Source organism: Apostichopus japonicus, chromosome 13 (assembly GCF_037975245.1).
Source record: "Apostichopus japonicus isolate 1M-3 chromosome 13, ASM3797524v1, whole genome shotgun sequence".
Lineage (NCBI taxonomy): Eukaryota > Metazoa > Echinodermata > Holothuroidea > Aspidochirotida > Stichopodidae > Apostichopus > Apostichopus japonicus.
In genome coordinates this window covers 16,770,455-16,784,119 of record NC_092573.1, presented here as the reverse complement: position 1 = coordinate 16,784,119, position 13,665 = coordinate 16,770,455, and the positions used below count along the sequence as shown (strand labels likewise).

Genomic DNA, 13,665 nt, shown 5'->3' with positions numbered 1-13,665 from the left:
GCTACTCGGAACCACTACTCGATGGGCGCGACTTCGTTCATTTTCCCAATTATGTATCTTGTCTTTCAGCTTCGTATGGTGCGCGAAAAAATATATATATTACTCCATTAAATAATTTAGGAGACGTTTGGCCATCTTAAGTGTATTGGTATTGTGACACGAAGCACTTTTGCCATTACGTTTTGTGTTAACCAACCCAATTTTACCCTACTGCTGTTAGTGTTTTAAATGATGTTTTCGCTGTATCCTTATAATTGCTCCGTGAAGTTTGTGAACAATCTCCGCACATTACAAATTTCCCGTACATGCACATGCAGATAGCGAACCATTTTACACAAATAGTTACACATTGAGATTGGTCATATTTAAAAATCTAAGTAGGCGAAAGTTAATATTTGTAAACGGCGCATGGTCATTTCCCCAACGTAACTACATCCAAACCTAAAGTTTTTGTTTGGCAGCGAATCTCGGCAATTACGAAATACGACAAACTTCAATAAGGGAAGCAAAGATATAAGAGCGATTATTCACAATGATATCGTCATTCCAATAGCAACGTTGTATGTACAAACTACACCTTTGTACACATGCAACGCCTATGCAGGTGGCCGTTTGTTCGTCTGAATTCTGAATTCTGAATTCTAATTATATTGATATCCATAAGCTAATTTACAATTGCCGACAGCCTCTCCTATTCTTATGATGAATCTTCATCCAATAGGCTGGTCGATGGGAGATTAAACGGTTAAAAAAAAAAGGTTTCCATAATTTGAGCTCAGGTGACTCCAAATGACCTTTTACCTCCACAAAAACAATAATTGGCTTCTAATACTTAACGTGTCACAAATACATACTAATTATGAGATTGGTCCAAATTCCCTTCTTGAGATATCGTGGTTACAAGGTTTTCACAATTTGACCCTTGGTTATCCCAATTGACCTTTGACCTCCTCTAACAACAATAGGCTTCATCTACTCAATGTGTTTCTCCTACACACGAAATATGATATTGGTCCAGCATTCCTTCTTGAGATATCGTGAATAAAAGGAAGTCGTTACGAGCACACACGCACACGCGCACGCACGCACGCACGCACGCACGCACGCACGCACGCACGCACACACGCACACACGTACACACGCACGCCGCACACCCGCGCACACACGTACACAGGTACACACATCCGCCTGAGCTGCATGACTACAAAGGTTACGATTATCATCGACACCAAAAAAGTACTCCATGCCAGGGTGTGAAGACTCGCGCAAAAAGAAACGTCTAATGCCGGTAATCTGACCTAGTTTCGAATGAGGTGTAACAGAAGTGTTAAACACCATCGATCGCAAAAACACACACACACACACATTGCTACCATCGGTAATTCGACACTAGTGTATACAGTCTGTACATACAGCTGCGGTCATTACACACAGCACAGTGTACAAACAATACAGTGATGGACATCTCAGGTCCAGCTAAAGATAACAAGGTATCACGTTTCATTACTGTACTGTCTGCATTTTGTAGCGACACAAACAAAAGGTCACTTGCAAGCAACGGAAAGTTAACTTTTTCACATGACCGCACGCGGTTTGGGGCGAGTCTTCGATGTCTTTAATTTGAAAGAGAAACAAACTTATCAGATTTGTTGTATTTCATGTGAAAATTGACTCGCGACCTTTGACCTCCATAATTCCCATGTAATGTTAGGGTAAATTGAAAAAGCGACAACCACCATCAAATGATGAAAAGCTGATAACCAAAGGAACATTTTAATGGTCACGTCATAGAAATCGAATAAGGTTTTCTTGGTAAATGTCAACTTTTCCAAACTGGTAGTAGTACTGGCAGGTTGAAAATTTAATGATTTTACCACTACTCTTTACTTGCAACAATGCAATATCAATGTTAATGAATGTAGGCCTGTACGCCGGTGACTTGCAAGGGGTCTGTACACGAGTTCAGAGCGTTATTTTTCAAGGTACGTGAACCCTTCCGTTTGAGGAAGGCCTTTGGAACACATACTTAAACACCAGTCTGTACCTGTCAGCTGTACCATTACATGGAGCTATAAACAGATAGCTCCATGGTTGTACTAAATTCTAAGCTTAGCGCTTAATATGGCCCTATCATATTTGTCATCAGCATTGCATTAGCTGCAGGTTAGGCTTGGCGGTGTATGCATAGACTATAGTATGAGGACTACACTTCAGTAGTTGGATCGATAACACATAGAACCAGTTAAGCGAAACTTCAATATTTCTTTGTTCAAGAAGAATTGAGAATTGAATTGAGAATTGATCTACTTTTTATTACATATCCTCAACCAGGAAACAAATCCCAAGGTACTATTTACGTCACAATCGTTGGGGGAATTGGTATAGCATCATATTTGATTTCCGCCAAAACAAGATAGCCTAGGAGGCCTAGCGCCCATTTTTCATAACGCAAATACCAGCTTCTAGAATTGTGCATGACATACATACCGACTTCTTAATAGCATATACTGAAATATTAGGCTAGCTTAAGTAAGATTTTTAGACATGTTATGTATTGAAATATATTAAAACTGTCCAGGTGATCAATCACATAAGCCATTTCTCAAAGTTGAATGTTAGGCCCACATATATGGTATTTCCAAGAAACTGACCATCCTTTGTTTGCTAACTGAACCATGTATTGTACTTCCGGTCCTTTATCTTGTTTTCAATTTCTAACCCCCCCTCCCCCCCCCCCCCCAAAATGTTTGAATATGAAGAAAATAATGATACTCAGACTCTTAGACGAAAATAATTTCCTTTCAAAATTCCAAGATGACAGTTGAGTAAATTTTGGTGCAGGAAGCAGGAGCATTCCAACCATATCTAGAATGAGGCTAGTCTTCTTACCAAATATTCAGTTGTTGAGGTGGCCTGTCAAGTCAGCTTAAAGAAAACATGAATACAAAGAGCAAAAAGCATGTTAGGACTCACTCATAACCCTTAGTGGGAATTTAGCAAGAGCAATTCTTTCACCATATGTGTACTCTGTTACTGTCCCTGCAGCTAAGCTAATGCCCCTCAGCATAGTACAATGTTTGATGCTCAGACTGCATGTCATCTAAAATCATAAGTATCCTTACAAACTGTAACTTATGAAAATGTGAATTCAAAAGATAAAGTTTCATGTTAAGGTTCTTATGTTAAAATATATTTAATATAATTAAATTATTCAACCATCTCCCCAACCAAATGAAACATTTAATTACTGGTCATGAGGCCATCGTGTTGATCTTGCCACGGTGGTCATAACTTGAAATCTTGTCTGCAGGGCTTCATTAATAATTCTCATAGGAAATGGCATGACATTGCAAAGCCATTTGACTTTCTGGTTATATATGTTGCCTTCATTGATGATAGTCCATTATTATTTGGAAGTGATTCCTTTTCAATCTGTGTAGTTTGTTTCTCATTTGTATTGCATTGATTTTCTTTGAGAGAGAGGCAGTTTGAAGAATAGACTGAAACCAGTATGTTTCTCAATTGATCCACATTAGGAATTTATTGCAATGCAATGGACGAATTCTGTCAATCACAACAGTTTATAGTATTTCCCTTACTGAAAATTAGACAATTTTATTCATATCTTAACATAGTTGTAGGCCAAGGTCATGTCTTTCAAAGTGATAATCTGCAAGATGTCAGATATGTGACAAGCAGCAGTATCTCAAATTGTTTCATTATCTGAGACTGTTGAACACAGACAACGAGACAACATAGAATGGATTTTCATTGCATTAGAAATGTGATAGTTTGTCAATTGAGAAACAACATTGCTGATGTTCTAGCATGAGATTAAAATTCACCTTACTGAGGTGCAAATAATTTCTATTCCCCTTCTTCTGGAGGTCAAATCTTACTTGAGGTCACTAAAGGTCACAGTTTAAAAACCAATTGAACATGACGTTACTCCTCAGGTAAAGCTGTGATGAATAGTTCTTAGAGGCAAGGATTCACCTTACTAACAGAACTCTATTGTTGTCTGCGCAAGTCAAGGTTTTTCTTGCAGTCAATACATTAAACACTTGTATGGAGTATTTATGTATACATGCTTTTATGATTTGTAAGGTTTCAACAAATATTTGTGAAGGTATGTCAATATGCAATTTGTCAAGCATGTAAAATCAATTTCTGTGATTGAGTACAAAAATTCCATTGTTCTTCTTACCAATGGTTTGCCTACAAGTAGGTTATAAAATCCCATTTAGTATCCAGTTATGGTTCATGAATGTTGATGAACATCCATTCCAATACTGACAATTAACTGCTGGAGGCTTGACACTCTGGTTTTGAAATGGACACAACATTTTGGATCCTTTTCAAACAATTGCTGTTCAGATAATATTGCTTAGTGCTATACCATTGTTTTCAATGCCTTCAGGTTAAAGTCACTTCACATGAATAGGATAATTCCAGTATGGTGAGATTGACAATCCTGCTCCAAATGGCAGCAAAGGGAAGTGGTAGAAGACCTTCCTGGCAGAGAGTCAATCGGTTCTATCGTTTTGTGATGTCTCGTCCTTGGACTATTCAAGCTCAGATAGCCAACTTGCCTGGAAAAGAAAGGAAAAAAGTTTTTGTGGAACCAGTCAAAGAATGGAAATTAATGAAAGGAGACTTGGTAAGTATAAAATGAAATGCTAATATTTCTTCTGTCAAGTCTTTCATTGTTCAGTGATACACTAAGGAATCTTAGTTGTCCTCCAAATTGAATTCTACCACATTTATTTCAGTCTTTGACAAACAAAGTTATAGCACACTGGTGAAAATGGTGACTGTCAAAAGTTGTTGAAATCTACATTAGTAGAGGAAATCCTCCACACAAGATGTCTAGTTTGAATCCCCTGTGGTATTTGTATTGTGGGGTAGGAGAGTGTTTCCATGGGTTTACCTCCAGTTTATGGTGTCTTAAAGAAATTGTCTGATCGGAGATTTTGATAAATTTTCCTCATAGTTATTATTTTCACTTTCTAACCATGTGAAAATGATCCCCATTCGATGTTTCTTCTTGTAGAAATCTTGTTTTCAAATTCACCAATTTCGCACAAAAAGCACCTTTTGTTAGAACCCATCAATTTGGTGAAAGATGTAGTGCGGGAAAAGGGAACACAAGCAAGTTGAAGTTAGCGCTCCCATTTCTGCAACAAATACCCCCCACATGTACATGCATAGGTGATTGCCTATTATATGTAAAATTATAGGCTTTGTAGAACTGTGCGATTGTAAACTTTTCAGTAGCCTAGATGCGAACATTCTTCGCATTGAAGCTGGACAGCGCAATATAAACAAGGAAGAGTCTTCTGTCCAAACTTATCTTGTGTTACACAAAGACCACAAAATCACTGATGCACTATAGATATGACGGCATAAAATTATTTTTAAAACATATCTAAGTTATAAGAAATTTCACCGAATATTAAGGAAGAAATTAATCTTTATAAACGCACTTTTTGTTGTGACTACTGTAGGAACTTTATGCAGCGTAGGTTATGTCGCAATCTGCATTTGCCCAGATGAGAGTCATTTTTCGCTAAGTACTGTTCAAAGTATATTTGAAATATCCAACCTAATAGATTAAAAATCGTTTTTCTGTCAATTGCAATATATTAGAGTTCACATACTTTGGAAACACGGTTGGAAAATTGTGTATCGTTTTCAAGTTAACTTCTAAGGGCTACCAAACAATTTTTTTTTAAGTAATTAGTATTAAATAATCTCAGGGAATATGGTTTAGTTGTGGAAACTTCCATGGTTAAATCTGTCACACCTGAAGGGTGGAAATTTCCAGAGGGAATCTTGTCACAACCAGGTGAAAAGTGGTTATCCTGGCTGGGGGAAGATCAGGCATCAAGTGTAGGTGTAGTTCAGCCAATCTAAGTTAATAAGTAAAATTAAAAGGATGAGCTGCTGCACTGCTGTGCTGAGTGATGACGCTGGACACAAGCTGTAAAAGCCATGTAATGGTAAGAGTTTTGTTTCATCAATGCATTTTGGGGTAAAAGTGAATTATAGTGAATTTGCATTTGGGGAATGGTGATAAAGTAACTAAATTAGGGATATTGATTCTGCACTGATATCCAGTGTATCTGTTGGTCAGGATGTAGGTGTGTACTGTACAGCAGAGTGTACCAATTGCAAAAGTCAAGTAACTACTGTGAAAGTAGTATGAAAGTTGAATGATGGTATGCTACATTCATGTATATATGCAAAAGAAATCACATAATGATATGAGATTTTCCAAGACAGAAATCACAGTTGTTATACAGTAGCTTAATTTTTAAGGTTTTTAAATTGGGATAGATGCTTCTTGCACTGCCATAGAGTGGCTGATCTAGCTACTGCCGGTGTCCCGAGTCTATATGTACCTTTTTTTATACTTTCATTTCTTAATTATATTGTAATGCGGTAAATCATGTGTTTGTCTCATCTTTATGTGGTCATATGAAGCACCCCAGTACTTGAGGAAGGCTGCACACTAGGGTTGGGCGATATTTGCTTTTTAACTTCACGATAAATAGTTAAAAAATTATCGCGATATTTTGATAATTACGATAATTTTTCCTTTTTGTTTTTAGTGTGTTCGCGAACACACTAACAACAACTGCCGATATCCCGCCGGTGTTCGCACAGCGAACACACCGAGCATGCGTTGCGTGCGAGCATAATTTCATGGGTTCCATAGGCCTGCCTTAGGGCCCCAGTGTGATCAAGGGGTGGAACCCCTTGTGGGGGTCCAGGGAGCGAAGGCCCACGGAAAATGTTAGTATAAAAACATTTTTTACAAAGTTCAAAAGTCAGTAATTGAAGTTGATAAATTTTTTCAACTTTCTTAACCATGGAGTGCTATAGAATAACATTTACAGATAAAACGGAGAAAGGATAATCGCATTTTTTCCACATTATTTTAAATTTCTTTCACAAGAAATTGTCGTCATTTGTTCAATCCTCCAAAAATATCGTCCTGAAAAAAAAATTATTGTGATAACAATAATTTTTGATATATCGCCCAACCCTACTGGACACATAGTAGTCTTACAAGTACCTGTGACAGTAGCATAATATTTAGGACCATGAATATGTTGGGAGTGCAAAAACTACCATAAATAAGTCCTCTTACTGTAAGTTTTGAAAGAATAACCAGGGTGTAAACTTACTGGCAAGAATTGTTTATGTCTTTGTTATTTAATCTTTCTTTTTCTTATTCATTCTTATTCCTCACTTTTTAATGCATTTGTTTTAAGTTTGTTTTACCAAATTTATTCAAGACTTGACTTGTTTTATATTGTCCACCTGTTAAGCAGTTTCTCTGATGGGGTGCGGTGCAATGCGTTGGCCTTAGTCGTCCTTATTACACAGATAGAGAAAGTAACAAGCTGGTTTTCTTCTTACTTGTTCTGACTTAAAACAACAAAATTACTCATTATTACTTAGTAGACTCCTCCCCTTTGTATTGTATTCCTTTGTTTTTCATGAAGGTACATGTTTTGTCTTAAGTGGCACTACTGGTGGTGTTGGTAATGTACGGTATGACCATAGAGGGTTATAGGGTTGTAGCCTATCATGATATCGTGTAGTAGGCCTGCGTTCATGTTTTCCGAGGATGCATAACGATGATATTCAACTTCAAATCGAGTGATTTCTAAGGTGTACTTAAGCTTTATATAGTTAAAATATATTATAAGTTCCTATGCACTGTTATTGTTGTATTCAAGGGTATCATGTTTCATTGTCTACCTGGTTAAGCGTGCTTACGGTGAGTTATTTAGTGTGTGAAGTGTGATCTTTTTATATTCTGAGAGAGCGCCCTCTCATATCAACAAGATGGCTGCGTCCATGTTATCGTTGAATAACTGCCTGTGATATGCAATCCACGTGAGTGCGCTGGCGTAATGTTATACGTGTAATTACTCATTTAAGACCTTTTCTTTTGTTATTCACCACTATATGTGTTAGCCAGCACTGATTAGATGAAATTCACATCTGTTGAAATTGGTTTTGGATAATTCCTCTTGCTGCCACCTGAAGGTCCTGCACATTAATTTTTGTTGAACATTACTAAATTAAACATACTCATTTCGGGAAAATATAATAAACATCCTGGCCACCCGAACAAGCGATGGTACAGTAGCAACTTGTACCCTCTCCTGTCTCCTTAATGCCTGCGTATCCTCACATAAGTATACTTGGTGTTTGGTAATTGGGGCTTTTGATCAAAACTGAAAAAGATTCAGTCTATAACATTGCTAGGAGGTTTGTGCAGGACAAAAAACAATGGTAGCACCATACAAAATTATTTTTAATTGTTGAAGAGAGTTATTGATACATGTATGTACGAAGTTGAAATCCAGTCTGTTTTATATAAGGAGAGTACATGTATGTGTAACCTACATGAAGGGGCAGTTGTGACCACAGCATGGTCGATATGGGTCAAGCTGCTGGAACCCTTTGCACAATATTTTTGGTCATAGCCCATATCAACTAAAACTACAAGATCATCATTTTCTTACAGGTAGAGATTCTGAAAGGCAAAGACAAAGGAAAGACTGGAACAATCATTGACATTATTATGGAGAGAAACTGGGTGATTGTCGAAGGTTTGAATTGTGTACGTATGAAAATAAGTGTTAATACAGATTAATTAGTCTGTACTTTACCTTCATTAAAGGCTGACTGTGCATTCAACCTTGATGGTCTTAACAGTCTTTCTTTGGTACAATTTATAGTAAATAATCATATAATCAAGACAATTGACATTTTTGACAAAAATTGGCCCATCCTCAGAGGTCAATCAAATGAAAAATTCAAGCAAAGCTTTTCTTGTCCCAAATTTATTTATGTCAGAAGGACACATATAACAAATAATCTGAAGTCATGAGCTGCAGTTACTTTGCTGGCAATTGAATCTACGACTGCACTGAGGCCAGCTCAATTGGTTTGCTATGTACTTTGTTAATGTTACACACTGAGCTCAAGACATCTGTTTGAGTTTACGTCCAATAATTTTAACAGACATTGTCTATGCTAGTGAACAAAGGTGATGTTTACATTTGGATATTTCATTCACTCAAGTAGATTGAATGGGATAAATTGGCCTTAAGTTTGGCAAAATTGTATGTCATGTTTGTTTGATTATTGTCAGTTTGGCATATAACAATAGATGCACAATAAGGCTTTTAAGGTGTTAACCATTGAACCAATAAAAAGTTTAAGTAATGGAAAGTACTTACCTATTTTGTAATAGCATGAATAATGTATGTTGCATCAGCTACAAAAAGTTAAGCAAAATCAAACCGACATGCATTGTTATTTGTTCAAAAACTACATTAAAACAATCACTTTTACTTACCTTTGTGACAATGCAAAAGGGCCTTTGTACTACAATATCATATCAACTGCTGTGGATGAGTGAACATGCAACTATTTCTCATTAGTTCCTTATTCTTGTCTAAATGTTCACAGGCTGTTTGATCAAGCTAATAGCTCTTTTTTGTTGTTGCTGTCCATGCACTTGTAACTTATCATGTTTATTGAAATGGTAGCCAATGTTTGAAGTCTTCAAATTAAACTATTTTATAAATTTTATTTGATCCAATATACACACTAAAGTTGCTCTACAAATTATCTCAATTTTTATCTGATTTTTGTATGATTTAAACAGCACTACAGAAGAATAGGAAAGATGGAGGGTTTCAAAGGAACCTATGTTGCTAGTGAAGCACCATTGTTGCACAGAGATGTAGCTCTTATTGATCCTAGTGACAAGTAAGTAGCAGAATGATAAGTTTAATTCCTCAATTGGATTGTTTGATTAATTTGAATACAGCTGCCTAATTGTTCTAAAGTGAAATCCTTTTGTAATGTTAGGTCAAAATTTAACAAAATTGGAGGGAATAAGTTTGTATCTGTTACAATATCTTACAGGATGGATGAATTTAGGCAGAATTGTCATAATTGATATTTAATAGTGCAAGAAAAACTTGACTGATAGCAATGTTTCTATAGCTGTTCCAATTTTCAGGATATGTACCTCTGAAATTGACTAGTGCCCTGGAATGCTCTTTCAAGGTGAACTTGATGATGACATTGGCTCATCAGTGCAGGCCTTAATGTTAATGTTAAATATGTTTTATAAATTGAAATAACTCAACAGAAAAATGTTCTATTAACTAGACACCACAGAACACCCTTGGGTGATATTCAACACTACTTATGCTTTGAAACTTTGTTCTACATTGCAAACATATCTTTTGAGGCATTGAAGTCTTATGTTCTCCCTGTGAGTCTTGTGGTGCAGCTAGGGAACTGACCTAGTGGTCCAGTCATTATAATTAATGAACCTCAGCTGCCTTTTTGCTGGTCATTTGCAGTCAAAGTCTGAAAATTTTGTAAACATGATAACTCACAAAGTACATCTTTCTAGAACTTTATACTGATTGCGTAGATCCAGCATGGTAAGTGCAAGAACCTAATTGAAATTGGAAGAGGTCAAAGGTCAAATGGGGTCAACAAGCGTGAAAGTGTGAAAACCTTTAAACACGATTACTCCAAATTAAATTTACAATTAACCTGTGAATTCTCTGTTGCTATGATTTTCTTTTGGTGAACATAGTTTAGTCCAATTCAGTTTAGTTTAGTTTTGTAAAAAGGGCTCCTTAAGTCTTCAACAAAACTTACCATCATCCAGGAAATTATATCTTCTTTCAATCTGTTGATAATCTTTAACACACGCGCACCGCACTTAAGACACTCAGCAGGCCCTTATCAGTTTTTACCCTCTGAGCTTCAAGGAGTCAAGAGGTTATCTCAAATGGTGCAAAAAAAAAAAATGGCTTTAAGGGGTCAACAGGTTATCTCAAATGGGATCAAAATTGGCCATTTTCTCTATGATTTATACCAGATGAGTTTTGCTTTGGCTAAGTTTTGAAATATTTCATTGTATAAACAATGTCATGTAGAGCTCTCATTCATAAATAACAGTTTTTAAGGGATGGTTGCAAGGTAGCAGAGCTGATTTTATTAATACATCTATTTAGAAGACTGTTTTTTCTGGATATTGAAACATTTTGAACTAAAATACTGGATGTGTTACTCAAGTGATATACATTTGGATTTTATTGCAGTCTCTGTAACTGTAAAAGATTGGAAAAGAAGTACTGAGTCTGTTAGCTGCTTTTTTTTTTGACTGGGAGTGGGGGAATATCCCAGTGTGTAACCATTCCAAGATTAAGTGCAGCTTGTGATGATAAGATGGCAATCAACATTGCTTCCTATGATGAGTTGATGTAAAAAAAATTATGGTCTTTTCAGACGTTAACATATGATTTTCTTTTTAGTCAACAGACTGGAGTGGAAATTAGGTACAATGAAGCTGGAGATGAGGTGCGAGTATCTACTAGAACTGGCAGGATAATACCAACACCCCAGATGACAACCAAAGAGAACGATCATTCTAATTATATCGGTATGTAGGTCTCTCCGTATTGTTGCAGTCACATCAAGTTTTGTTTTGTAGTTGAGTCCTAATAGGTTTTTTTGTTGGACTAAGATTTAATAAATCCTCAGTACTGTTTTGCACCTGAAATAATGTTGCTTTTACAACTAGCAATAAAAAATATCTGTTCATTAGAATAATTTTGTGATCTATTTATCTCTTTGATTAATTTCTTGCTTCATTTACTGATTGATTGGTAGAAAAGATATCCTTGGAATGGATACATCCACATTTTAGGAAGCTATTCTATTTTGGGGTAAATAAATTTATATTGGAGGTATATTTCAAATGTAAACCATTTTTTTTACGGTGCAAATCTCTTTTGGGATGCATGTGTATAGCAAAGTTACATAACACGATAGTGTCTTCCAGTGGCGTAGCCAGGATTTTTTCAGTGGGGGGGGGGCTCTGGGGGTGCTAGAACATTTCATGGGGGGCTTGACCATTTTCTTGTTACTATCTAAGCGGAGCGCCACCATGGGTTGGCGCGTAGCGTACCGGAAATTTTTAGCTAAAAAGGCCGCCTAGATCGTTGGAAATGACACTTTCCAGGCCTTCTAAGCTGCTCTAAAGTTTTCTCAACATCCTTTATTTTGAGATCCCATGTTTTGATATGGTCATCAAATAGTTTAGTGAAATAGAAAAAAAAACAATCTGGTAAGTTACTTTGAAATGTCATGACATATCTTTTGTGAGTTTGACACCGGCATTGACATTTTTCGACAAATCTGCAAATTGCGCGTGGAAAATAAAGAAAGATTGACTGGGCTTTCAGCCAAGTAACATACTGAAATGACCGAACTATATGTCAAACTGACATCAAAGATTGCGTCTGAAATATTATTAGGGTGATAGACTGATTGGCCGGCAGTGGAGGAGCTAGGGGTATTGGTCAGGGGGGGTGAGAATGGCCTGTAGGGGCGCTTTCGACACTATCTAAGCAGAGCGCCACCACAGGTTGGCGCGGAGCGTACAGAATTTTATTGAGTAAAGATATTCCCTAGATCGCCGGAAATGACCCTTTCCGGGCCTTGCTAATTTGCAGATAAAAGAAGAATAAATATGTGTCATCGCCATTTGTGACAAGTCGGAAGGTTATATGGGTGTTGAAAGTACATGCGCTTCATCACAATCCCTGTGCAATCTTTGTGAGTGCTCATGTTTTCGAAAAAATAGATAGAAAACCCGTACAGTTCTTGGAAAGAGTTTCGTACAACAGAATTAAGTGCCGATAAATTAAATACCGCTGTACGTTAGAGCATTTTGACAGTAAACTACACCAACAAAATGTGACAAATGTCAATAGGTCCATTCGAGACCGTCAGGGGGGGGGGGCATCTGCCCCCCTGACTGTTTGCACGCTGCGCCACTGTTGGCCGGTAGTTCTCAGCGATAGTGTTGTCTCCTTTCTTGAAAATTTGGTTTTTTAGCGGTTTAAGAGCATCAGGGTACGTCCCAGAAGTGAAAACCCGATTGAAAATGTAACAGGGTATTGAGGCAATGATGCGAGCAGTGATGTGAGGAACATGTGTATGATGTCAGCATTTTTTACCTTTTAACATCTTCTTTGGCATTCAAGTAGGCCTACCTGGAAACCACCTTTCTATAAGGGTATAGTTTTGCTCACTAGCCTGTTTGATCAGATAATGCGCACTGTGGTTACAAGATACTGATTGGTTGTTTGTATTAGTATTTATTTGTATGTTAGGGATTATGGATATTTACAAAAAGAGTGACACAGGCAAAGTTTGCCCGAACAGTCGAACACACAGATTCAGTAGTAAACATTATGTGTGTTGTAGTCTTGTAGAGCAGGAATTATATTATTCGACGATCGTTAACATGCGTTTTCAGTACAGTGTGACTACTGTGTAGACTTCTCGGCCTATGCGCTATGTCACGTCAGGTTTTTCAGCAACTATAGCCTACTGCCGGTCCGCAGTCGAAGGGTCGTTCATGAGTGGTCATGATGGAGATTCGAGACCATTCAGAACAATGATATATTTTTCGCACATGTAATTTTTTTTTCGACACCCAAAATCCCAGTGGGTAGGCGACAAGCTTTCTGGGTGGGGCTGTTGCCCCCCATGCCCCCCCCCCCCGTAGCTACGCCACTGGTGTCTTCCAAACCTCGT

General features: G+C 37.3%; 1 protein-coding gene across 3 annotated transcripts in view; it reads left to right on the top strand.

The window, feature by feature from the left end:
* Positions 1 to 1,686: 1,686 nt before the first annotated feature.
* LOC139979204 (large ribosomal subunit protein uL24m-like) overlaps positions 1,687 to 13,665 on the top strand; it is a 14,761-nt gene continuing 2,782 nt past the window's right edge. The window contains exons 1-5 of one of the 3 annotated variants that reach the window (XM_071989964.1): positions 1,687 to 1,812; positions 4,421 to 4,660; positions 8,549 to 8,644; positions 9,698 to 9,801; positions 11,373 to 11,500. In XM_071989964.1, the coding sequence (XP_071846065.1) occupies positions 4,457 to 4,660; positions 8,549 to 8,644; positions 9,698 to 9,801; positions 11,373 to 11,500 (532 nt within the window). In that variant the 5' untranslated portion in view covers positions 1,687 to 1,812; positions 4,421 to 4,456. The other 2 variants (XM_071989962.1, XM_071989963.1) reach the window with 2 other exon arrangements.